The following is a 27230-nucleotide window of genomic DNA, read 5'->3' as shown; positions in this document are numbered from 1 at the left end:
ATTGTTTTATTGTTTTATGTAAAGCACTTTGGCATGCCCCTGGCTTTTAATGTGCTCTATAAATAAAGATTGTTGTTGTTGTTGTTGTTCCTCTTTACGACACGACCTGTCTTGCGGCTTGTACCAAGTTTTGCAGGGCATTTTGTTCCCATGTCTGGATTGATCCTCACAAAGAACCTTTTAACGGAAAAAAGGCTGCTTTAATTTCAAAATTAAAACATACATTACAGCAATCACCTATATGTTTCTGCAACTGTAGTCAAGCTATCACATATATTTCATTCTTAAATGCTGTAAGCTTTAATGGTGTAAAGTATTTACCTCTGTATCATCTCCAGTGTGATGGACGCTGACTCCTGATACTCAAGGTTGAAAACGTAGTATGACGCAAAGAAGACAGCAAGGGTGCTGGCAAAGTCATGCATCTGCTCAGGCTCATAAAATACCTTGCCCTCCAAACTGATCATCCAGCGGCTTGCAGACATGAAATTATTCCCTAAAAACAGACAAGAGTCCAATAAGACAATGTGCTCACCCTTACAAATAAGGTTTCCACAAGAATACTGGATAGCAGGCCTCACACTGTACAAAAATAGAATCCACACGGTTTGCTGCTATTTCTCTTATTATTTATTATGTAATGAAAATTATGATCAATTACAGGAAAAAACTGCCTAATGTTTTGGCATTTTGGCCTGTGCTGAAATGTTAGGCTGTTTTTTCCCGTTGGTCATTGTGTATAATAAATAATAAGAGAAACAGCAGCAAACTGTGTGTATTCTATTTTTATACAATATAAAACAGACAAACCCCTGTTAAGTAAGTTGTTGTGGGTACAAATACCACAATAATTACATAGATTTTTTACAAAAATATTACAAGAGGATTGAAACTATTTACTTACCAAGCGCTATTACCCTTGGTGTGATGAGTAAGGTCATCTCTCTCTCAACAGACATCTTGGTGGAAAAAGCCTTTAAAACACAAAAGGAACTGATTTGAATGATGATACCCAAAATCATTGAAATATTTTTCCTTTGTTTATGTTGACAGTATCAGACAGAAAGTTTTTTGCCACACTCCTTAACCTCACATGGTTTACTGAGACTATCATTCCCTGAGTATTTAAACTGTGTGATCGACCTGTTTAGTTGTGCATAAGTGAAATGCTTTTCCTGTTTCACTAAATGACTGATGTACAATGCCAAGTCATTAGAGACTACACCTTCAAATAAATCATGACCCAAACATGGGGGAAGCCCAGTGCAGACATGAAAATATTTCAGAGAATTGAAAGGTGAGTCAAACTTTACCCCCTGTACCATGTCTTGGTCAGTGGTGGATAGCTGTTGTACACTCTCCTTGTGACCAGTGATGGTTCTTTTTGGACCAAGCTTTAGTGGTGTCTTTTCAAAGTCTGTCCTTTCAATCAAGCAGTATCTACAAAAATGCGTACTACAACTGAAGTTTTCAGTGAAACCACCTAAGCAGTGTGAACCAAGATTATCTCCACAAATGGAAATCAAGGCCGCTTTGAGGGTATTTCCATCATCTGTCTCAATCACTGTATCTTCTAGATCTTTAAGGTCTGTGATAATACTTGAGAAAACTTTCTCCTGACCAAATGTCTTGAAGTCCCTTTCTCTGCACAGCATCACCAACTGCATGGGATCAACTGAAGAGCGATTGTGTGGCTGGACCTCACCTAGACTCATGTAAACCCCCAAAACTTTATGTTTTTTCTTCCCTGACCCAAGAGGATTCACAACCTCAAATCCATCCTGGTAAAGGATGATGGACAATGAAGAAGGATTGTCTTTTAACAGAGCATTTTCTTTTACATTTCTTCCATCTGCCACATCCTCTACAACCATGTTGGAAGAGGTATGATCTTTGGATTGGTGATATTGCTCTTTAACACTTGACTGTCTAAGGAGGGATTTTAATGTCTCTTTGATGGAAATGTACTGGCAAAAGCATTCCTTTCCAGCAGCATCACTTCCCAGATAAATCTGGGTGGGTTCAACATAGTCAAAATACTGCTTGTAAAATGTTCTCCTTGTTTTGTCAGATCTGAGTATTCCTTTGTTGTATATTGTGAAGACATCCTCTTTAGAGAGATTTTGAATAATCATTTCTATCTCAGTTTGTGGTATGTCTAGCTCAGAAAGCTTGCCCTTCAACTTGTCAAAAACATCTGACATAGAAGTGCTATGGACATGCTGAAATCCATCAAGAATACACTGTATTGTGCTCGCTGGCAACAGCATCTTGGCTTGCATTTTCAGGTAGAAAAGAGCCAAATTATGTAAAAATGTCTCTTGTTGAGAGAGAAAGCAATCTACAGTGTTTGCATGGCATTAAAGATAAAGATGTAGCAGAGGCAGCAGCGTACTAGATGGTGATGGAGGAAGTGAGGAGGAGTAAAACTGCACCATCACTGACTTGGGTTCAGATCTTGTACTTTTCTCATGGTCTCCCCTCATACATAGAAAGGTCTATTTTTGTAATTTTGCCTACATCTTCACATTAAATCAAAAAGTCAAGGTGAGATTAAAGTACACACTTTGTTTTTATTTTGTTCAGCACTTTTGCAATCACAATTATGATCCGAATGTGATGTCGTACTAAACACTTTTTCCAAGATGAGCTCTATAAATTCTCTCTAGGCTCCTCTTGTTTGTGTGTTAGTTTTATCTGTTTATTTATTCATTTCTATCAGTATTATTTCTCTTATTTCAGCATATGTGTAATATAACAATGTCTAGCCAAAGGCACACAGAGAAAGATCCAGGAGAAGGGGGGCCATCAGTACTGAAGACCTGAACCCAAATACGACTGTTGCTTCACCCTCTGCATCTTCTCTAGCTCCTCTCTCAGCTCTTGGTATTTCTCCAGATTCTTGTGTTTCTTCTCCCTTCTTCTCACTTGTAATCGCAACATCTATTACCAAGGCCATCTTCCTCTGCTTGTCCACTACTTACTATGTCCAATTGGTAAGTTACCACCAGTTTGTCTGTCTGTATCAGGAAGTTCCACAGACTCGGTCATTCTTCACCACCCTTGGGGGTGTCTCCCATTTTGACCTCGGGACTTCCAGGCCATACTCGGCACAGATGTTTCTGTACACTATGCTGGCCACTTGGTTATGGCGTTCCATGTATGCCCTGCCTGCTAGCATCTTGCACCCTGGAGAGAGTTTTGAAAATGATTTTATACTTGTAGTCTGTAATATCTATTAGACCTTATATAGATGTAATATCACATTCTTGTATAATAATTGTATAAATTGCAGGTCACAGCAGCACACAGAAGGTCCAGTTTATTTATAGCACATTTCCAAACAGTCCATGATGCAGAAAGGGCTTAACGATGTAAAATGATAATAAAATAAATAAAATCCACAACAATGAGGCAGTAAAATGTAGAAAAACACACAAGTAACTAAAATAAGTGATTAAAAAAATCTAAAACAACAACTAAGGCTGTTAAAACCAAAATGTTTAGGTCAACGTGCGTTAGCAGCCAGACCATAAAAATGTGATTTTAGTGACGATTTCAAATGTTTGTGCAGATCTGGGCATCTGCACTCGTCCGCAGCTCTGCTTGTGATTAGCTGCAGGAGTAGCAGCAGGACGCACAGACAGGAAGACATCAAGGAAGCAGCACGCTGACGAGCAGACAGGTCAGCAGACGCGAGACTTTGCGCTCGGATGAAGGGCGATGCTGACTGTGGCGTGCAGTTGAGGTGCAGCTCCGGGTCTCGCTGTAGTCGCGGTAGAGTCCTCCCCTGCTTGGATTTGTCCTTGGAGGGATGTCGGCTTCTCATCAGATCAGTCTGTTCGTGGGTAAGCTTTGCTTTAAATGTCATACAGTGCAGTGTGTGTGTGTGTGTGTGTGTGTGTGTGTGTGTACTGCGGGTTCTTGCTGCACTCCCACACAGCTTTGAAAAAGTTTTCGCGGTACTGTTTGAAAAGAAGCTTTGAAAAGCACCTCTGTGGATTAATGTGCACATACAAGATAAGGGCATAAATACCTCAGTACAGTAGACACCGCACAGACTGCTTGTCAAATGACAAAGGAAGATTGTTTTATGAAGGACAGAATTATTCCCGTTTATATTATTAGAGAAATAGAATAAAAGACTGCACCTGAGCTGTGGTTTCACCTGCAGACAGAGTAAGACCAGTGTTCTTCCACAGGATATATGTGTGTGTGTGTCAGTGCTCATGTTGATAAAAACATTGGACAGCAGTGTTGTTGATGGAGTTTTTACCGTCACAGTACTCACTGCCCACATTCAGCTGACTGCCATTTTGTGCCAAGAGGAATTTGTCACACATTTCCAGATGGACAGTCTTTTGAACATCACGAGCATCGTTACTCTCCGTGCTCTGAACCTTTCTCACTTTATGTCCTTGTTTCTCTGCCTGTTCTGTGTTAGGCAAGCAAAGAAGACAAAACGATGGATTGAAGTTTGGAATTAGGTGCTGATTCCATCCTGATTTACCTTCATAGTGTGTAGGGTGTGTGTAGCTATTTATGTGCAAATTTCACATTATGACAGAAATGCCTAAGACTTACCAAGCATGTTAGCATTTATTGAGAAATATGAAGGTGGAGTAAACAGAGCTGCTGCAGGTTCTGCTGACCATTACTGTTTTAGAAAACAAGTCCCACACGAGAGAGAAACAGCACCACCATTGGTATGCTTGTCTGTGGGTGATGAGACACTTCATTACTTGCATTATGGGAAAATGTTAGACGAGCCACAGCAAGCACAGCTTGTTGTACTTCATCAGCTTGTCGTGCAGCTAAGTAAATGTGATGGAGCCACCATGACACATCAGTTTGTTTGTGCACTGACACCATATCTGATTATGTGGGTCATGTAGTAGTATTCAATTTAGGATTCAGTACAGTTGAAGTATGAAGATTGCTAAAAGCTGTCTGTAAACCAGCTCTCGCCCTCATCAGTCCTCAAAAAGAATTCATCTCTTTCAGTTTGAGTGGGTTAGGGTTTTAGTGTACTTTCTCTTTGAGCTTTAGGAAACTCACCTCTTTGCCTCCTGTTGAGTACTGAGAACTATCGACCTCCTTGCTTACATTGAGCTGATTTGCACAAACAGTGAGTTCGGCCTTATTCCTCTGCTTGTGTCTGGATAAAGAGATCAGCAGTGGCAGGCCAAAGGCTCTGTTAAGAGTGGAGATGATAGACGTTAGGGTGTGATGTGTTGCAGCATTCTGTCCTCAAATCTGTGGCAGCTGCCCTCCCTCGTCTCCTTTTCTTCTTGTTGAGTGTCTCAGCAGTGTGTGTCATCGGTGACTTTGACAGCCAAAAGACTCAAATAGGCCAATAGCTTTGGATTTGTTGTTCTTTGGGATGTGGGGAGCAGTGCACTCCCTCCGCCCGCAACGATGCACATGCCATCTCTTCTTTCCATCACTCCAGATTCACCTTAGGACTTCAGTGTGCATCTCGCTCAGACACTCGTCATGTTTGATAATCAGAGTAGAATCTCTGTACACTTAATGTCAGAGTGCCGAGTACAGAAGGCCTGTTTCACTCAGACTAAGGAGGTCAGGTGGCAGGAAGTGGCAGTTTTGTCTTGTTCATCCAGAACTGTGAGAAATGTGAGTAAAATGTATACCTTAAATACATCAATGTAAACTTTGTTTAGACTTGGCTCTAATCATCGCTCCATTCTTGATGCAACCATGAGTTTATGTGCCAGTACAGATCCAGTCGGTGGTGGACACACGGTCCTGCCTGGTGGAACTGATATGGGGCTGCATGCGTGTATGTAAACACTGAGTTTTAATTGGCTGTGTACAGCAGCAGGGATTGGTCCCCCTTCTGTCTGCAATAAAAGTTTGCACCACATGATAGTTTTTAATGAACTGATTTCTCACATTTATGAGTTTCCATCAGATTTCAGAGCACTGAATGAAAATGACAGTCACAGGTTTGTTTTCTTTTTTCTCACTTGTGGCCATTTTTCCAGTTCCAGTATTTAAACCTTCCCTGAATGGCTTTCAGAGTAATGATCATTCAGGGAAGGTTTAAAACCATGGAGAAGTCTTTTTATGGCTGTGGGTAGGGATGGGTATCGTTTACGTTTTATCCGATACCGGTGCCAAACTGGTACTTTTGAAACGGTGCCGGTGCTTAAACGGTGCTCAAACCGGTGCTTAAAGAATGGAGAACACAAAATTGGTCCAAAAACCTCTCATGTTCAGCTGTTTTTTTGTAAAAAGATAACAATGTTAGCCTTTTCTGCAGCTATGGGGCATATATGGTATCACTCTTGGCTGGAAGCAGTGCTTAAACAATGGAAAAAACACAAACTTTGTCCTAAACCTCTCATGTTTAGCTGTTTTCCACTTTTTCTTTGGTCATTTTAGCCTTTTTAGCCAGGGTGAAGGGAGTATCTGCCATCAAACAAGAAGACAGCCGCATGTAGCTATGATGGTGTTTGCTAGTTCACCTTACATGCATTAATGTAATAACATGGTTAGCCTACTCAACGTAAATTACACACGAACAACATTAAGCTACTCACGCAGAGAAGAACAGCTGCTGCTGCATCATCATCCTCATCATTTCTGCTACACTGGCAGGGCTAGGGGCCAGGACTCTGCTCTTCGGGTTTTTGGGGGATGTTGCTAACTCCGGGTCCGATAACAGGCACCACACCCGCAGTAGATGCGCTCGGTGTGAGGTCTCGCAGCAAGCTATCAAATACGGCGCATTTCTCGGCTTTAAAAAAACGCTATGTGTCGCCAGGTGTTTCATCAGATTTGAGGTGTTACCTCCTTTGACAGTATCACAGTATCAGCTTAAAGCACTTGTTGCTGCTGAGTTTGCATATTTTGCTGTGAAGTACAACCAGACTTTGACCGCTTCGCCTTGGACATTTTTAATCTGTAGCTCTGCTCTAAAAGAACGTACGTACCTGGACCCGCCTACTATCCTCGGAAACGTAAAATGATTGGCTAGAATTCAAAGTGTATCACAGCTCAGAAAAAAAAGCACCGAAATAAAGCACCGAAATGTGCGCTGCTTTTCGGTCTGGTTACTACTGTTTATGTCAGAACCGGTGCCATCATGGCACCGGATACCGGTACCCATCCCTAGCTATGGGTTTGATTTCCATCATTACAGATGGTTATACATTACACATGTTATTGCACTGAGGACTGAGGTTACAATTCACTTCCAAAGTAATATTCCAATATTATTTCTCCACAGCCACATCGGAGTGGCTGTAGGTCAGGAGGGTTTGGAAGGTTGTTCGATCCCTGACTGATCCCCAGTCTGCATGCCAAATAACCTCAGGCAAGATATTAAGCCTAAGTTGCTGTGCGATGCATCCATCAGAGTATGAATGTGTATGAATGTTAGTTAGTGAGCATTTAAAAAAATCATAGAAGAAACAGCTTGTATGAATGGGTGAATGTGGCATGTTGTATAGAGTGCTTTGAGTACTCTGGGAGAGTAGAAAAGCATCCATTTACCATTTACACCCACAGATTTAAACACTGTTCGGTCTGTGTGGACGTATTTTACAATTTCCAATAGAATACAAAGCAAAACCCTTTAGTGCGACCCAGACAGGTCACCAGTCTGCCACAGGGCTACACAGAGAGACCGACAACCATTTGAATTTAGAATCACCAGTTAACCTAACCCCACAAACCCCACAGTCTTTGGACTGCTCTGTAGCCTGACAGAGCAAACCACCATGCCACCAGTGAATTAAAGTGAAGCTACTGCTCATTTCCAACCCATGCCCCTTGTTGGGCTTTTACATCCATAGCTGAGGGCTCTGCCTCCAATTCTGGAAACTAGGAACAATAAATAAGGCTCCACTTTTAGGGCAAAGTGCTCTTAAGTACAGTAATGAATTATTTGTAAGTGAGGAGAAGATTTTAAAAGCATTTTTTCACATTCAAGGGTGGCCAGTGAATAGAAGCTAATATGTTATTAAGGACTTAGAGCAGTCAGGATGTTTGATATGCATCTTACAGGCCATATGAAAACATATAGAAATGAGCCTGAACTTATTGATACAGTTTTTAAAGGCAGATATAATGATTTTATTTTTGTCTGAATTTATATACAGAGAATTACAAATAGACAGTCTTCTGTATTTCCTTAAGCCATCTCCCCCAACCAGTCGCAGCAGATGGCCGCCCCTCTCTGAGTCTGGTTCTGCTGGAGCTTTTCTTCCCCTTAAGAGAAAGGTTTTTCTGCCCACTGTAATGTATTGCCTACTCATAGTTCATCTGATTGCTGGGGGTTTCTCTGTATTATTGTGGAGAGACTGTTGTTGTGATTTAGTGCTACATAAGTCAAATCAAATCAAATCACTTTTATTGTCACATCACATGTGCAGGTACTCTGGTACAGTACATGCGAGTGAAATTCTTGTGTGCAAGCTCCACAAGCAACAGAGGTGTGTAAAAATACAATACCGTAAGAACAAGCAAAATATAAAAATGGGTAAATCTGAGAATTATATGAATAAACATATGTAAAATATAAGAGTGTATGCGCATTACTGAATGTGTGTACTAAATATGTATATCTACGTGTGTGTGTGTGTGTGTGTGTGTGTGTGTGTACATATTTTAAAAATGAAATAGACTAAACAATAAAATAAAATATACAGAGGTTGGCAGTTGGGAATGTGCAAAACAAGTGGCATTTATATACAGTGTGGAGTGCATAATGTTGAAGTTCTGGTAAGTGAGGGTGAGGTGACTATGAAGTGTTCAGCAGTCTGATGGCCTGGTGGAAGAAGCTGTCTCTCAGTCTGCTGGTTCGGGACAGGATACTGCAGAACCTCCTTCCCGATGGAAGCAGTCTGAACAGTTTATGGCTGGGGTGACTGGACTCCTTCATGATCCTCCCCACTTTCCTCAGGCACCGCTTCCTGTAGATGTCCTGGAGGGAGGGAAGCTCACCTCCAATTATCCGTTCAGAACACCGCACTACTCTCTGGAGAGCTTTGCGGTTGTAAGCGGTGCTGTTGCCGTACCAGGTGGTGACGCATCCAGTGAGGATGCTCTCAATGGCACAGTGATAGAAGGTCCTGAGGATGCGGGGGCTCATGCCGAATCTTTTCAGTCTCCTGAGGAAGAAGAGGTGCTGCTGCGCCTCTGCGTAGTGTCGTCCGCAAACTTCACAATGATGCTGGAGTTGTTAGTGGCTGTGCAGTCGTAGGTGTAGAGTGAGTACAGGAGAGGGCTCAGTACACACCCCTGTGAATGAATGAATGAATGAATGAATGAATGAATGAATGCTTTATTGGCCATATGCAGGTTGCCCCACAGAGGAATAGGACCCCTGTGGAGCACCAGTGTTCAGTGTGATGGGGGATGAGGTGATGCTGCCCAGTCTGACCACTTGGCGTCTGTCAGACAGGAAGCTAAGGATCCAGCTGCAGAGGGAGCTGCTCAGTCCTAGATCCTGCAGTTTCCTGTCCAGCTTCGAGGGAACGATGGTATTGAATGCTGAGCTGTAATCTACAAACAGCATTCTCACATACGTGTCTCTCTTCTCCAGGTGTGACAGGGCAGTGTGTAGTGTCAGGGCTATGGCATCATCAGTGGACCTGTTGTGGCGGTATGCGAACTGTAGAGGGTCCAGTGAGTCGGGTAGTGCAGAGCAGATGAAGTCCCTGACCAGCTTCTCGAAGCATTTGCTTACGATGGGGGTCAGGGCTACAGGTCGCCAGTCGTTCAATGAGGAGATGGTGGAGGATTTGGGTACAGGGACGATGGTGGCCATTTTGAAGCAGGCTGGGACTACAGACAGAGAGAGGGAAAGGTTGAAGATGTGTGTAAACACTCCAGCCAGCTGAGCCGCACATGACCTGAGGACGCGGCCGGGAATCCCGTCCGGACCAGTAGCTTTGCGTCTGTTCACCTTCCTGAAGCACCTCCGCACATCCTCCTCAGACACAGTGTCCGCACTGACGTCATCCGCGGTGCGCACACTGTCCGGTCTCATGGTGTTCGCTGTGTCGAATCTAGCGTAGAATACGTTTAATCAATCAATCAATCAATCTTTATTTATAAAGCACTTTTCATACAGAAAAAATGTAGCACAAAGTGCTTTACATAGTTAAAAGCAGCCCACCCCACCCTCCAACTCACTCCCCACACTCTCAATACACATATATCCCCCCACCCCCACCCACACACACATACACACACGCGCACACTTAAAGAGTAAAAATTGGGCTGGGCTCGCATGAGCCAAGTGAGGAAACATTATAACAGAGAGCCGTCTGCACCGGGAGCTGGTCACAGACCGCAGCCTCCGGGCTGGGCACACAGCAGGAGGGAGGCCAAGGAGCCCCCCAACCAGGCTGAGAGGACCCCAGAGACCCAGCAGCCACGGTCAATAACAGCCCCGGTGCAGAGAGCGCCCTCCGAGGAAACACTGGAGATATGACGCAATACGATATATACAGGGTAAAATGATAAAATAAATAAGAACAGGATACAATATAAATATAAATATAAATAGAGTAAGAAGATTAAAAAATGAATAAGAATAAAATCAAAAAATATTAGGTAAATCCTAAATTAATAATAGAATAACAGGATAGAATAAATAAGCATAAAAAATAAATAAACGCTAAGTAAAAGCTAAATTAAAAAGGTGGGTCTTGAGCCTGTTCTTAAAAACATGTACGTTCTCTGCGGCCCTGAGCTCCTCCGGCAGGCTGTTCCACAGACGAGGACCATACCACTGAAAAGCTGCCTCTCCGTGAGTATGTGTCCTGACTTTAGGGACAATCAAAAGGCCAGTACCAGAGGACCTCAGGGTCCGCGAGGGTTCGTATGGTAAAAGCAGATCTGAGAGATAAGAAGGCCCAAGACCATTAAGACATTTAATGGTTTAGATCCTCACACAGAGAGGCCGTGGTCTGCGGTGTGCTGGTTTTCCCTCTAAAGTCTGCGATCGTGTTTAGTCCCTGCCACATACTCCGAGGGTTGTCAAACTGTTGCTCCACCCTGTCCCTGTACTCACGTTTGGCTGCTTTTATCGTCTTCCGGAGTTGGTAATGTGCGTGTTTGTAGTCCGATGTGTTCGCGGAGGCAAAAACGGTGCTCCGTGCCGCCAGTGCTGTGCGAACATCTCTGTTAATCCACGGTTTTTGATTTGGGAAGGATTTAACTGTTCTGGATGGGACGACATCTTCCACGCATTTCCTGATAAATCCGCAGACTGAGTCTGTGTACTCATCGATGTCATTAGCAGCCACGTGAAACATTTGCCAGTCCTCGTGATCAAAACAGTCCCACAGCGTGAACTCCGATTGGTCCGATCAATGGTGCACTGCTCTCAGGGTTGGAGCTTCCTGTTTCAGCTTCTGCCTGTAGGCGGGCAGGAGCAGGATTGAGCGGTGACCTGATTGGCCGAACGGGGCGTGGGTGAGGGCTTTGTACGCATCCCGGAAAGAGGTGTAGCAGTGGTCAAGTAGCCGGTCTCCACGAGTGTTGAAATGGATGGTGAAAAACCTGAAGAAAGTTGGTGAGACTTTCTTCAGGTTTCCCTTATTAAAGTCCCCGGTCGTGATAAACGCTGCCTCTGGGTGTGCGGTTTCCTCGCTGCTGATCGCGCTGTACAGTTCCCTGAGTGCTCGGTCAGTGTCGGCTTGTGGGGGAATGTAAACAGCCGTAATAATCACTGCTGTAAATTCCCTCGGTAGCCAGAATGGCCGGCACTTAATCATCAGGCACTCCAGGTCCGGTGAGCAGAAGGATTTTACCGGGTGCACGTTCGCATAATCACACCAGCTGTTGTTGATCATGAAACACACCGCCGCCTCTGCTTTTCCCAGTAAGCTCCTGTGACCTGTCCGCGCGATGCACGGAGAACCCCGGTAGTTGTATTGCGGAGTCCGGTACCTTGTCCGATAGCCAGGTTTCTGTGAGGCAGATCACGCAGCAGTCCCGCATCTCTCGCTGGAATGAGATCCGTGCCCGAAGCTCGCACAGCTTGTTCTCCAGAGACTGCACGTTAGCCAGTAATAAACTGGGTAACGGTGGTCTGTTAGTGCGCCGTCTCAGTCGAACCAGAACGCCAGATCTTCTTCCTCTGTGTCAGCGTTTGCGGCCTCCAGGGGCCCAGAACAAAGGCGTCTCAGGTGAGATGAATGGGGGGTCTGCAAACGGAGGCTCCGCGTTGCAAAACTTGAACTCCGGAAAGTGATGAGAAAGTCCATCTCTTATGTCCAGTAAGGTTTGTCGGTTGTACACAGAGAGACATGTGCTACTCGTGAAAAAATAAAGGAAAAGTAAAATTAAACACAAAAACCAGCTGTTGCTTGGGGGAGCTCGCGACAAGGCTGCAATGCTCGGCACCATCTAAAATTGAATTGAATTAATTGATTTGAGCTCAGTTATATCTGATATTGTCAACAAATGTAACGATGTATCTTCTACAAACCAGCAGATACCCAGTGTGTGGTGTTTTGTAAAGATGCATATTAGTTAAGTCAAGTGGCTTCACTGTCATTCCAACCATGTGCAGTGGTGATCATAATTAATCATGCTTTATATTGGACGTGACAAAGAGTTAGTGTATTAGAAAAAGGGAAACAACTATTAGTGTAACATAGACTTGAAGTCAAGACCGCCTAAACCAAGACCAAGACAAGACCAAGACCAGAGGGTAGCGAGACCAAGACAAGACCAAGACAGACCGAGTCAAGACCAAGACAAAGTCGAGATGAGATCAAGACCAAGACCGAGACAATAAAGCCTTTAAACTGCAGCCAGATGCTGCTTTGTTTACGGGTGTCAGGCATATTCATGTGTTTTTGCGATGCACTTGCACAGCCCTCCTCACCGCTGTCTACTGTCTCACCCACTCACTGAGAGGACAGACGCACGCTCCACTTGACTGTCGCGTCTCTCACCCTCTCTGTTTTTCACATAATGATATTATCCTATATCCTCGCATGTGATTGGCCACAATATGGAGGGATTGGAGCATAGCTGAGCCACTGTGTGAGAGCTGAGCAGCGAAAGGAAATTAAGTGAGGAGTGGCTCTTGCTCAATGGGAGTCGACTCTTCTGATTCACTACAAAGTACTCTCTAAGCACGGCTCGTAGAGCTGATGCTTTTGCACATGACACATTATCGAATGTTACGTTGTGTGTCACTCCAAATCTCCCAACCACTATGTCGATCTGAGACAGCAACACCGAGACAGCGAGACCAAGACAAGACCAAGACCAAAGTCCGTGGAGACCAAGACCACGTAAAAGTGGTCTGGAGACCGGTCTGGAGACCAAGACCAACTCTAGTGTAACGGGTCAGTGCAATATCAGGACAGTCAGAGCATGTGTAATCCTGGGGTTTGTGCAATATAATTGATGTGTTTCCGTTATTGTTCTCTATTGTCCTCTGTTGTCCATTCTTCTTGTCATTGTTTGTTCTAATATGATGTGATTACTGTTTTTGTTCTTGTCACATGATCTGTAAATAGTGTCTCTGTATGTTTTTACTAACTTGTGTGTAAGACCAACCTGCCAGAGGGTCTGCAGATGGAAATTAGCCCAAGGCTATAATCTGGCATATTTGTTAAAATGTTCATTAATATGTATTTTCTCTCTTTCTAAATAATTAAATTTAATTAAATTAATAACATTAAATTATTTATTAAAGGAAACAATGTTCTTCCAAGATCATGGTGCTACATATAACAGACAATCAACATGGGACTACATAAAGTGCAAGTGTGCAAAAAACAAAAATCAAATCAAATCAATTTTATTTATATAGCACTTTTAAAAACAACAACTGTTGACCAAAGAACTGTACGATAAAATAATCAGATAAAATTTAAAAGGAAAGTAAAATAAAAGATAAGAAAATAATAAGAATAAAATAATGACAGATTCATACAGAATTAAGACAAAGAGTAAAAATGGGTCTTTAAACGAGTTTTAAAAGTATCCAGTGTTGGTGAGGTCCTGATATGTAAAGGCAGTTTATTCCACAGTTTCGGAGCAGTCGCAGCAAAAGCCCGATCTCCTCTGTGTTTTAATCTGGACCTAGGGACAATTAGAAGCATTTGGTCCGCAGACCTCAAAGGTCTTGCTGGAGTATAGGGCTTTGGAGTTGTCACGCCGCAATGCATTATGGGAGCGCACCACCATTTTAGCAGGCCACGAATCAAAACAAACACACTGTGTTGGATGGAAGATTTGCAACGTACCACACTTAAAAGCAGCTCAAAAGAAAAAGGACGTTATAGAGACAGATTGCGTCCGGATGCAAAGAGACGGTACTTACAAAAAATAGTGTGTATTGGAAATGTAGACCCGTATGAAATACGGCTGTGGAGTAGAAACCCTGAAGACCAACCGCTATTGACTTAGCCTGATATATTTTCGTACCTTGTCTGTGGAGTCAGTGCATACACAGCGAACCAATTTTGCAATTATAAATGTCTGGAGGCACACATCCAATTCACCAATGATTGGGTACAAGATTTGGCTTTTTTTAAGCCTCCACGTTGTGAATTCGGCGTCATTCAAACAAAGGTAAGTCAGCTTGAGTACTGCGAGTAAAATGCGTTTGATTTCCCCCTGAACATTCAAGTTAGTGCATTCATGAGGGGAAATTACAGTGAGAACATGTGGAGGCTCTGTTAGATGGATAACATAGTGAGATCAGTGCATTGATGTGACATTGTCCTGAAGGATGTAGTTATTCTATATGGTTAAAGAAATTGCACCAATTAATTCATATTTATTATAAATAATCCTAATTATACACCTTGCTTCCGTGTTTGTGTCCTGTGTGACAAAATGTATTCTATTTTGGTTTTATACATTGATTAATGACCTGCAGAATCTCCTTATCATATTAAGTGATTCATAAAAGTCGAACTTTATGCTTTCCGTGATATCCGTAATATCAAGATGGCGCCAGTGTGTACAGCCTGCCGTCTGACTCTGTTTGTACTAGTGTTTTATTTTTACTTTGTGTTAAACCATGCTAACTCTCTGCTTGTATATGATCGCCAAATGCTGCTGGCTTTAAGATCCTCTCAGTTAAAAACTCGTTATTGCAATCGTGGATATCAGGGAACCTTCTCCCCACCGCTCCTGTCAGGAGTTCCAGCTTGTCTCCGTTGTGTTCCGGCGCTACCTCAACTGAGAGGGCGCCGTAGACGCCATGGGAAACGCAGTGGCTTATTGGTGAGAATGAAGGCTACCTGGACACGATTTCGAAAAATACCTCACCCTATCCCGACTGGATTTGACCGCGTCAACTACTGGCACTCTCTGGACATGGCTTACACTTGCCTGACACCTGTTGTCGGGCTTACGACAATAACCCCGCGCCAGCGTCCCCCCGTCTTCGCTCAGGTGGAGTAAACCCTCAGAACCTACGGCCGATAGGTCGGGCACCCACATCGACCGCTGAGCCACCTGTACCACTAAGATTAAGTCTTGTTAATGCTTGATCGCTAGCAAACAAAACTTTTATTCTTAAGGACTTCTTTACTGATCGGGGACTGGATCTAATGCTTTTAATGGAAACTTGGCAGAGAGTCAGTGAGTCCAGCTGTTTTACTGAACTTTTACCGCCTGACTGTGAATATCTTAATGTGCCGAGGATGACTGGGCGTGGTGGTGGAGTGGCAGCTGTTTTTAGGAAGAAGCTCTCTTGCAAACAACTCTTAACTCACTCGTATTCTAGTTTTGAACTTCTGACGTTTGAATTGAGGCATCCCCACCCGACACTCGTTGCAGCTGTATACAGGCCTCCAAAATATCACAAGGATTTTATCCAAGACTTTTCAAACTTTTTAGCTGGAACTGTGCCAAACCATGATCGAATCTTAATCGTTGGAGATTTTAATATTCATGTGTGTTGTCCCTCCAATTCATTGGCCAGAGACTTTTTAAGTTTGATAGACTCCTTCAGTCTTGCTCAACTTGTGTCTGGGCCAACCCAGAAACAGGGTCATACATTGGATCTTGTGCTGGCTTTAGGGTTACCGGTCCTAAGCATGGAAATATGTGATGCTGTTTTTTCTGATCACTGTCCTGTTGTGTTTGATATACTTATCTCTCCGCCATTTTACACCTCTTATTTCAACACGTCGTTGTCGTGTCTTTAACCAATCTACAACAGAACAATTTTCTATTGCTTTTAAAAAAGTTTTAAGTTCTCCCCTTGGCTTTGGTACGAAGGAAATGACAGTTAATTTTTATGATATATGTAAAACTATCCTTGATGAGTTTGCTCCTTTTAAAACTATAAGCTCGAAACCACGACCAGACCCATGGATAAATAAGGCCACTCGTTCAGCCAGACGAGAGTGCAGGAAGGCTGAACGTAAGTGGAAAAAAGATGGGCTGCAGGTGTCCTATCAGGTATCAGGACATTGTAAAAGCTGAAAAGTCAAGGTTTCTTTCTAATGTTATTGAGAATAGCTCCAATAATTCTCGGGTTCTTTTTTCAATTATTGACTCTGCCCTGAATATTTCCCCAGCTTCTTGTATTAATAGTTCCTCAGACACCTGTGAAAGGTTCCTGCAGTTTTTTTATCAATAAGATAAAACAGCTTCGATCTATGATCGCCCTGCCTTCACATGACGTTTCTAAAATATTCACCTGCTTTGCTGATTTTGATCAGTTTGAGCTTGTGTGTCTTGATGAGGTGGAGGAAGTATGTAATGGCACAAAGACATCATCGTGTCCAAATGACATTATTCCAACACATTCTAAAAAAGATTTTTAAGGTTGTCAGTTCTGACATTTTAGCTATTTTTAATAGCAGCCTTAGCTCAGGTGTTGTACAGCCTGTTTTAAACATGCTATTGTACCGCCTGTACTTAAAAAACCTAATCTCAACTGCTCTGTCCTCACTAACTTCAGGCCTATTTCAAAGCTCCCCTTCCTGTCGAAAATTTTGGAAAAGATTGTGTTTGTACAGCTGCAATCTTTTGTAAACAGACACAATGTTCTTGAGAGGTTTCAGTCTGGTTTTAAAACTCTTCATAGTACAGAAACTGCACTTTTAAAAGTTCTTAATGATCTTTTATTAGCCACTGACTCAGGTGACTCAGCTGTGCTTCTGCTTTTAGATCTGACTGCTGCCTTCAATACTGTTGACCACAGCATCTTAATCTCGCGGTTGGAGCATTGTGGCGTAAAGGGCACCCCATTAGAGTGGTTCAGGTCATACCTGTCTGACAGGACCTTCTCTGTGAGCTTTGGCGATTTTATCTCTTCCTCAGCTCCCCTTACTTGTGGTGTTCCCCAGGGATCTATACTGGGGCCAATATTGTTCTCCATTTATATGCTGCCTCTAGGTCTAATTTTTAGAAAATGTAACATTTGTTTTCATTCATATGCCGATGATACTCAGATCTATCTTCAACTGAAGGGAAACAGTCCTGCCTCACTAGATCCCTTACTTCAGTGTCTCTGTGAAGTTAAATCTTTGATGGCCTCTAACTTCCTTAACTTCAATGTGAACAAAACTGAAGTGCTAATTTTTGGACCAAGCGGCAATCCCAGCACCTCTAATGTTAACCTGCACAGTCTTGAGCCTTTTGTCAAATCACATGCCAAAAATTTGGGGGTTATATTTGACAGCAATTTCACCTTTGAAAAACAAATTAGCTCAGTCGTACAGTGGTCTTTCTTCAAACTGAGGCTTTTATCTAAGGTGAGATCATTTTTATCTTTTAAAAACTTTGAACGGGCGATTCATGCTTTCATTACATCCCAGCTGGACTATTGTAACTCCTTATATGCTGGAGTTAGCCAGACCTGTCTGGCAAGGCTGCAGTTAGTCCAGAATGCTGCAGCTCGTCTTCTGACACGTACTAAAAGATGTGAACACATTTCCCCGGTGCTCGCCTCCCTTCATTGGCTCCCTGTCCACTTCAGAATTAATTTTAAAATTTTATTGTTGACTTACAAAGCCCTGAATGGACAGGCTCCCGGGTATTTGTCTGACGTCTTGCAGACTTATACCCCCCTTAGATCTCTTAGATCAAGTGATTTTTTGCTTGTAGCTGCACCAAGGTCGAGGCTGGTTCATAGAGGCGATCCAGCATTTGCAGTTGTAGCGCCTAAGCTGTGGAATAACAGGCTCCCACGGTCAATCTTTTTAAATCTTATCTTAAAACGCATTTTTATTTACTGGCTTTTAATACAGCATGAGAGTTATTTGTTAATTCATATTTGGTGTTTGCTATCAATACTCTAAGTTATTTTATTAGGTATGTTGTATTCTTGTACAGCACTTTGGTCAACGCTCCTGTTGTAATTAAATGTGCTATATAAATAATTAAACTAAACTAAACGAAACTTTCTCCATCTCTAAAGTGATTACATCATTTTTTGTTGGCAGATTTAGAATGTAACATGCAGCGTTCTATAGATGGATACATAAAAAGATAAAAAATTACATGTATGTAGGGATGGGTATCGTTTAGGTTTTATCCGATACCGGTGCCAAATCGGTACTTTAGAAACGGTGCCGGTACTCAAACGGTGCTCAAACCGGTGCTTAAAGAATGGAGAACACAAAATTGGTCCAAAAACCTCTGATGTTCAGCTGGTTTTTTTTGTAAAAAGATAACAATGTTAGCCTTTTCTGCAGCTATGGGGCATATATGGTATCACTCTTGGCTGGAAGCAGTGCTTAAACAATGGAAAAAACACAAACTTTGTCCAAAAACCTCTCATGTTTAGCTGTTTTCCACTTTTTCTTTGGTCGTTTTAGCCTTTTTGTCCAGGGTGAAGGGAGTATCTGCCATCAAACAAGAAGACAGCCGCATGTAGCTATGATGATGTTTGCTAATTCACCTTACATGCATTAATGTAATAACGTGGTTAGCCTACCCAACATAAATTACACACGAACAACATTAAGCTACTTACGCAGAGAAGAACGACTGCTGCTGCATCATCATCCTCATCATTTCTGCTACACTGGCAGGGCTAGGGGCCAGGACTCTCCTCTTCGGGTTTTTGGGGGATGTTGCTAAATCCGGGTCAGATAACAGGCACTACACCCACAGTAGATGTGCACGGTGTGAGGTCCCACAGCAAGCTATCAAATACGGCGCATTTCTCGGCTTTTAAAAAAAACCCGCTGGCGTGTCGCCAGGTGTTTCATCAGATTTGAGGTGTTACCTCCTTTGACAGTATCACAGTATCAGCTTAAAGCACTTGTTGCTGCTGAGTTTGCATCTTTTGCTGTGAAGTACAACCAGACTTTGACCGCTTCGCCTTGGGCATTTTTAATCTGTAGCTCTGCTCTAAAAGAACGTACGTACCTGGACCCGCCTACTATCCTCGGAAACGTAAAATGATTGGCTAGAAGTGTATCACAGCTCAGGAAAAAAAAGCACCGAAATAAAGCACCGAAATGTGCGCTGCTTTTCGGTCTGGTTACTACCGTTTATGTCAGAACCGGTGCCATCATGGCACCGGACACCGGTACCCATCCCTACATGTATGTGCTAACTTTCTAAACACTTTATTCTTGTCTTTAAATGAACTTTGTCTGTGTGTGTTTCAGGTCCTGCACTCTCAAAGACTGAATAAACCAGCATTGCAGCCATGGGTCAATGTGAGCATCACAGGGAAGGTTGAAGCCACCCACTGCACCTGTAAGGCCGGAGTCGTGGAGACCTGCAGCCATGTCGCTGCTCTTCTGTTTAAAGTACACTGAACAAAAATATAAACGCAACACCTTTGTTACTGCTCCCATTCCCCATGGGATGGACGTAGAGACCTAAAATTCATTCCAGATACACAATATAACCATCCCTCCCAAACAGTGGTCACAAATCAGTCCAAATGTGTGGTAGTGGGCACATCTGCTATATTGAGATAATCCATCCCACCTCACAGGTGTGCCACATCAGGATGCTGATCTGACATCATGAGTAGTGCACAGGTGTACCTCAGACTGCCCACAACAAAAGGCCACCCTGGATGTGCAGTTTTGTCTCACAGCAAAATGCCACAGATGCCACAAGCAATGAGGGAGCGTGCAATTGGCATGCTGACAGCAGGAATGTCAACCAGATCTGTCGCCCGTGCATTGAATGTTCATTTCTCAACCATAAGCCGTCTCCACAGGCGTTTCAGAGAATATGGCAGCACATCCAACCGGCCTCACAACCGCAGACCTCGTGTAACCACACCAGCCCAGGACCTCCACATCCAGCAGGTTCACCTCCAAGATCGTCTGAGACCAGCCACCCAGACAGCTGCTGGAACAATTGGTTTGCACAACCAAACAATTTCTGCACAAACTGTCAGAAACCGTCTCAGGGACGCTCAACTGCATGCCCGTCGTCCTCATCGGGGTCTTGACCTGACTCCAGCTCGTCGCCGTAACAGACTTCTGTGGGCAAATGCTCACATTCGATGGCGTCTGGCACGTTGGAGAGGTGTGCGCTTCACGGATGAATCATGGTTCACATTGTTCAGGGCAGATGGCAGCTGAGAATGTCCCAGTTCTTGCATGGCCAGCATACTCACCGGACATGTCACCCATTGAGCATGTTCGGGATGTGCTTGACCGGCGTATACGACAGCGTGTACCAGTTCCCACGAATATCCAACAACCTCGCACAGCCATTGAAGTGGAGTGGACCAACATTCCACAGGCCACAATTGACAATCTGATAGACTCCATGCGACGATGTGTTGCACTGCATGAGGCAAATGGTGGTCACACCAGATACTGACCGGTTCTGGGTCCCCAGACCCCCAATAGCGCAAAAAACTGCACATTCCAGGGTGGCCTTTTGTTGTGGGCAGTCTGAGGTACACTTGTGCACTACTCATGATGTCAGATCAGCATCCTGATGTGGCACACCTGTGAGGTGGGATGGATTATCTCAATATAGCAGATGTGCCCACTACCACACATTTGGACTGATTTGTGACCACTGTTTGGGAGGGATGGTTATATTGTGTATCTGGAATGAATTTTAGGTTTCTACGTTTATATTTTTGTTGAGTGTAGAAGCAACAGTGTTGATCTGTGGCACAAGGACTGTTACAGATGAACCTGCATACTGGGTTTTGCTGGGTAATATGACCAAGATACAATCAGTGGTTGGCCATAAGATAGACTTCTCCTCTTCAGCTGCCCCCAAAAAAGGCTCTCAATCAAAACATAAACAGACCATCCGTAGTGACAGGTAAAAGAAGCCGTCCTCAAAAAAGAAAAATTCCACCTGCTACTGTGGAGGAGTTGGATCAACTGATGGGAAAATATTTCTCTAAGCATAGTTCTGTTCTGAATAACCCATAATGTTTTATTTAGGGCATAGGTGTCAAACTCTGGCCCGCGGGCCAAATTTGGCCCGCAGCCTAATTACATTTGGCCCGCGAAGCCATACCACATTACTATTAGAGCTGGCCTACTGGTATTATATACACCCAGCACGCCCCTGCGGGCGGTTTATCCTTCAAGCTCGGGTCCTCTACCAGAGGCCTGGGAGCTTGAGGGTCCTGCGCAGTATCTTAGCTGTTCCCAGGACTGCGCTCTTCTGGACAGAGATCTCCGATGTTGTTCCCGGGATCTGCTGGAGCCACTCGCCTAGCTTGGGAGTCACCGCACCTAGTGCTCCGATTACCACGGGGACCACCGTTACCTTCACCCTCCACATCCTCTCGAGCTCTTCTCTGAGCCCTTGGTATTTCTCCAGCTTCTCGTGTTCCTTCTTCCTGATATTGCTGTCATTCGGAACCGCTACATCGATCACTACGGCCGTCTTCTTCTGTTTGTCTACCACCACTATGTCCGGTTGGTTAGCCACCACCATTTTGTCCGTCTGTATCTGGAAGTCCCACAGGATCTTAGCTCGGTCATTCTCCACCACCCTTGGGGGCATCTCCCATTTTGACCTCGGGACTTCCAGATTATACTCGACACAGGTGTTCCTGTACACTATGCCGGCCACTTGGTTATGGCGTTCCATGTATGCCTTGCCTGCTAGCATCTTGCACCCTGCTGTTATGTGCTGGATTGTCTCTGGGGCATCTTTACACAGTCTGCACCTGGGGTCTTGCCTGGTGTGATAGACCCCAGCCTCTATGGATCTTGTGCTCAGAGCTTGTTCTTGTGCTGCCATGATTAGTGCCTCTGTGCTGTCTTTCAGTCCAGCTTTGTCTAGCCACTGGTAGGATTTCTGGATATCAGCCACCTCCTCTATCTGCCGGTGGTACATACCGTGCAGGGGCCTGTCCTTCCAGGTGCTGGACTTGGGGTGAAACCCTCCATGCATGGTAAGGAGCTTTCTTGTCTTTATGTCAGTGGCTTCTATCTCCTCCTTTGGCCAGCCTATTACCCCAGCAGGGTACCTGATCACGGGCAGGGCGTACGTGTTGATGGCCCGGATCTTGTTCTTACCATTCAGCTGACTCCTCAGGACTTGCCTGACCCTCTGCAGGTACTTGGTGGTTGCAGCTTTTCTAGCGGCCTCTTCATGGTTCCCATTCGCCTGCGGGATCCCCAGGTACTTGTAACTGTCCTCTATGTCTGCAATGTTGCCTTCTGGTAGTTCAATCCCTTCAGTTCTGACTAACTTCCCTCTCTTTGTTACCATCCGACTACCATCTGCCAGTCTTGTTAATGATCTCACTGAGGGGGTTCAGGCCTATGCAGAACAGCAGTGGGGACAGAGCATCTCCTTGGTAGATCCCGCACTTGATGGTGACTTGTGCTATGGGCTTGGAGTTGGCCTCTAGTGTTGTACGCCACATCCCCATTGAGTTCCTGATGAAGGCTCTTAGGGTCCCATTGATCTTGTACAATTCTAGGCATTCCAGTATCCAGCTGTGGGGCATTGAGTCATAGGCCTTCTTGTAATCAATCCAGGCAGTGCACAGGTTGGTCAGTCTGGTCTTGCAGTCTCGACTGACTGTTCTGTCTACCAGTAGCTGGTGTTTTGCGCCTCTGGTATTCTTGCCAATCCCTTTCTGTGTGCCGCTCATGTATTGACCCATGTGCCTATTCATCTTAGCCGATATGATGCCTGACAGGAGCTTCCATGTAGTACTGAGGCAGGTTATTGGTCGGTAGTTGGAGGGGACCGGTCCCTTCTTGGGGTCCTTGGGGATCAGGACCGTCCGACCTTCGGTTAGCCATTCCGGGTGTCTCTCGTTAACTAGCAGCTGGTTCATTTGTGCTGCCAGACGCTCGTGGAGTGCAGTCAGCTTCTTTAGCCAGTAGGCGTGAACCATGTCGGGCCCTGGTGCTGTCCAACTCTTCATACTGGAGACCCTTTCTTGGATATCTGCCACTGTGATGGTTACTGGACCCTGTTCAGGGAGGTCGCTGTGGTCTGCCCTCAGATCCACTAGCCACTGAGCATTGCCATTATGGGTTGCGTCCTTCTCCCATATGCTCTTCCAGTATTGCTCCGTCTCCAGCCTTGGTGGTGCTGTTCTCTTATTATTGTTCCCTTGCCACTGAGAGTACACCTTTGCTGGTTCTGTGGAGAACAGCTGGTTTATTCTCCTGCCTTCTATCTCTCTGGTGTACCTCCTCAAGTGGCTGGCCAAGGCTATGAGTCTTTGCTTGGCAGTTTCCAAGGCCTCAGGTATGGACAGCTTGCTGTATTTCTTATGCATCTTCTTTGTCGCACCTTTCTGCAACTCCGTTAGTTGGCTAACCTCCCTCCGTGCTACTTTGATCTTGCCCTCTAGCCTCCTTCTCCATGGAGGGTACTGCCCCTTGTGGCTGTTCAACTTGTAGCCAAGCATCTCACTGATCACTGCTGCCGTATTGTAGATCAGCTTGCTAGTGTCGGTAATCGTGGTTGTAGGTATCGTCCGTAGTGCTGCATTAACATCATCTAGCAGACCTTCTGAGGGTACTTCACGTAATCTTGGTAACCGACTACGGGGGATACAGGTTTCAAGCTTGGCCATGATCCTATTTTTCAGGTCAGTTCCTCTCGCACTCAACGATCCTTCTCCTATCGCACTTGGGGCTATGTACCCAATCTCGGGTGGGGGTGATGATATCTCCCCCCTGACCTGGCGTCCTGACTCCTCCTTGCCATAGCATTTGTGTTGTACCTCGTCAATCTCTAGCTGTGAGAGCAGTCCCTTCTTTCGAATGTTGGAACACTGAGCTACTAGTTGTTTCGCCGTCATTGTGGATGTTGGATATCGAAGAATCCATAGGTCCCGCATCCTATTCATGTAGCCCCTTCCGCCGGGGTTACTTGCGTAGTAGCATTCCAACAACGCCCTGTTTTCGTCTCTTGCCCACCGATGCCTTCTTGTTCCAGTAGCCCACTTTTCGTCAGGGTGCCCTGGTTCCTCAACACCTGACGCGGACCTTGTTGATCCGGGCGACGTCCGAGCCGGCATGCCTTCATATTTATCTGTCTCGCTCATGTCTGCGGTAGGCTTGCTTAGCATAGGGGGTCTAGCCTTAGGACCCTTACTGGATACAGACGCCCCAGGCAGGAATCGAACTTGCGACCCTCTGCTCCAAAGGCGTGTAGTCTACACTATCCAGCTGATATATATATATATATATATATATATATATATATATATATATATATATATATATATATTGTCTAGTATTTAAGCTTTGCTTGTTCCATATTCAGTTTTTCAGCAAAACTTGTTTGACTCCATAAGAAGAGATTCATTCTTATATCTGGAGGAAGATTTTTTTCTTTTCAATAAATATTAATGTTAGCCCGCGACTTTGTTCCAGTTTTGAATTTTGGCCCACTGTGTATTTGAGTTTGACACCCCTGATTTAGGGGGTCTACATTTGTGCCTGACGTGCATTGCCATGTAAATAATTTGCATTTACTGAATATGTACTTACTACATATAAGTAACACTGTTGAAAAGTTGAATAAAGAAACAAATAAATGTTTGCCTTTTTTTTTTAAATTAAAACCACTTTGTAGAACATCACATCAGTAACAATGTAGAATCAATGTCATTAATAGTTTACAAACGACAAAATGTTCACATAAAATCATGACAGCATTTAAATAATATCACCCACTACTAGCATTCTGTAATTTACTCTCTTTTGAAAACTTAACACTACATATACAGCACAAGACTTTTAAGAGTATTTAACAAGAGCATGTTTCCCTGGTTTTACTACCACACTGGGGCACATGTTCACCCTCACATGGAAGAAGTAATCTGATTGGCATGCTGGTATGTAGTAGAGATGGCACGATACCACTTTTTTTATGTCCGATACCGATACCGATATCATAAATTTGGATATCTGCCGATACCGATATGAATCCGATATAGTGTTTTTTAATCAACAAAACTGTTTTTTAAATATCTTGCTGCATTTTGTATAAGTTCATACTCAAGTTTAAAACAACAACTACACTAAAGCTATTCTGTTATACCTATATGCAAAAGAGAATATTTCATAGTTCAGCAATACTGATCAATCTAATAAACTTAGACCTACACCATCCTCCCTATTCTGGTATTTTAAAGAGTACTTAGCATAAATATTAAGCAACCTAACTAATAGGGTTCCAACTCCCAGCAACAACAAAAATAAATAAATAAAAAATAGGGAACCACCCCTCACGCGCCACCTCATGATGCTTAATCGACGTAATCAACCTTAATTTGATGCAGTGTGAAAAAAAATGCACAGAAATCAATTATTTTTCAAGAAATATTAAATAGATTCAACAGCTTTCTTCAACAAAATTGCAGACTGCACAGATGGTACCTTCCCAAAGGAAAAAGTACTATAGCTTACTAGGGTATATTAGACTTAATAGTCACTATATACAGTAATTGACTTCTATTCATTTTACATCAAATTAAAACTTTGGGTGTCAGATAATTAATTATTAAAAACAAGACATTTTAAATGAGAATAAGAAAGAAAAGTATGTCTTTGTGCCCCCTTTTCCCTGTTAATGCCCTATTGGCCCCCCTGGCTAAACTTTGCTAGATCCGCCCCTGTACAGTTACAGCCGTCAGCTACGTAGAAAAAGATCCTGGTGTAGAAAGTAATATTAAATAAATTCTAACAACAGCTGATCAAGCTTAAACGTGCTGCTGTTGTTCAGCCGCTGGTTTCCTCTTTCTGGTGCAAAGTGGGCCAAAAGCAAACAAGAGACACGGACTCGCGACAGAAAAGCTGATCAGCTGATCATTGATCAGTTTCATGATTGAAGTAGCAGCAAGAAGAGGCAGTCGCTCCATATATCGCTTGTTAAGCTTAACGCAGGAATGCTTTACAAACATTCAGAGATGGACTTACACACTTGCTTTACTTCTCTCTAGCTAGCGAAGCTCCACATGCTATCCAGACCACCACAGGTCCCGCATGCCACAGTCGCTCTATCACGTGATGCATACTGCTCCGACGTGCTAACGTTCTGAGGTGAGTTACGGCGTGTTGCAAGTTTTCTGAGGTGCTTTCGTGATATTTAATGGATCGGATTACATTTTTTATTTTTCTCCGATATCCGATCCAGTAATTTAGGTCAGTATCGGACCGATACCGATACGTAATATCGGATCGGTCCATCTCTAGTATGTAGCATGTGGTTTGAAGCAGGGATTTCGTAGTGCCCCATGTGTAGCGTTGGAACCCAGTCAGGATTTGTTTTATCCATTTCATAGGCTGGTTTGCTACAATAATGAAAAACAATTAGGAACTCTATAGAACGTATATCTACAAAATCACTCATTAGGATGTTTGTTCTAATTTGCTATGACCTATAAAACCAATAGGCTATAAAGAGTAATATGAACTTATTTAGATCCTACTCGTCTCACAGCTGCTATCCAGGCTAGATGCCCTCTTTTGGTAACATCCGATACATAAGCTCCCGCACGTTGCTTCTAAGTGGGTAAAGAATAAAAAGCGAGCCCATTTTCCAGCTTATTCCCTTCCCGGTCATGTGATCTAACAACTTACAACACAGCAAGGGCGAACCTTTGCTGATGCTTTCGCTCCTTTAGCCCTTTGTTTGGCCTGCTAAAATGGTGCCTCGGCAGTCACGTCCCCTCCCATGACATCATGCTCCAAAGCCCTATACCAATTTAAAAGATCAGAAAGATATATAGGAGCTAGTCCATGCAATGTTTTAAAAACAAGTGTCAAGATCTTAAAATCAATTCGAAAACTTATTGGCAGCCAGTGTAGCAAGGCAAGTATAGGGGATATGTG

The 27230-nt window shown here is 43.8% G+C and overlaps 1 protein-coding gene across 1 annotated transcript in view; it reads left to right on the top strand.

Moving 5' to 3' along the window:
* The first annotated feature begins 3738 nt into the window (after positions 1-3738).
* Positions 3739-27230, top strand: part of LOC113030199 (CXADR-like membrane protein) — a 119660-nt gene continuing 96168 nt past the window's right edge. Inside the window, exon 1 of the mRNA XM_026181392.1 lies at positions 3739-3848. Coding sequence (XP_026037177.1) covers positions 3815-3848 — 34 coding nt within the window. The 5' untranslated portion in view covers positions 3739-3814. The remainder of the gene's footprint in view (positions 3849-27230) is intronic.

Source organism: Astatotilapia calliptera, chromosome 10 (assembly GCF_900246225.1).
Source record: "Astatotilapia calliptera chromosome 10, fAstCal1.2, whole genome shotgun sequence".
Classification (NCBI taxonomy): Eukaryota; Metazoa; Chordata; class Actinopteri; order Cichliformes; family Cichlidae; genus Astatotilapia; species Astatotilapia calliptera.
The sequence above is the reverse complement of the archived record's forward strand: the minus strand, read 5'-3'. Positions and strand labels throughout refer to the sequence as shown.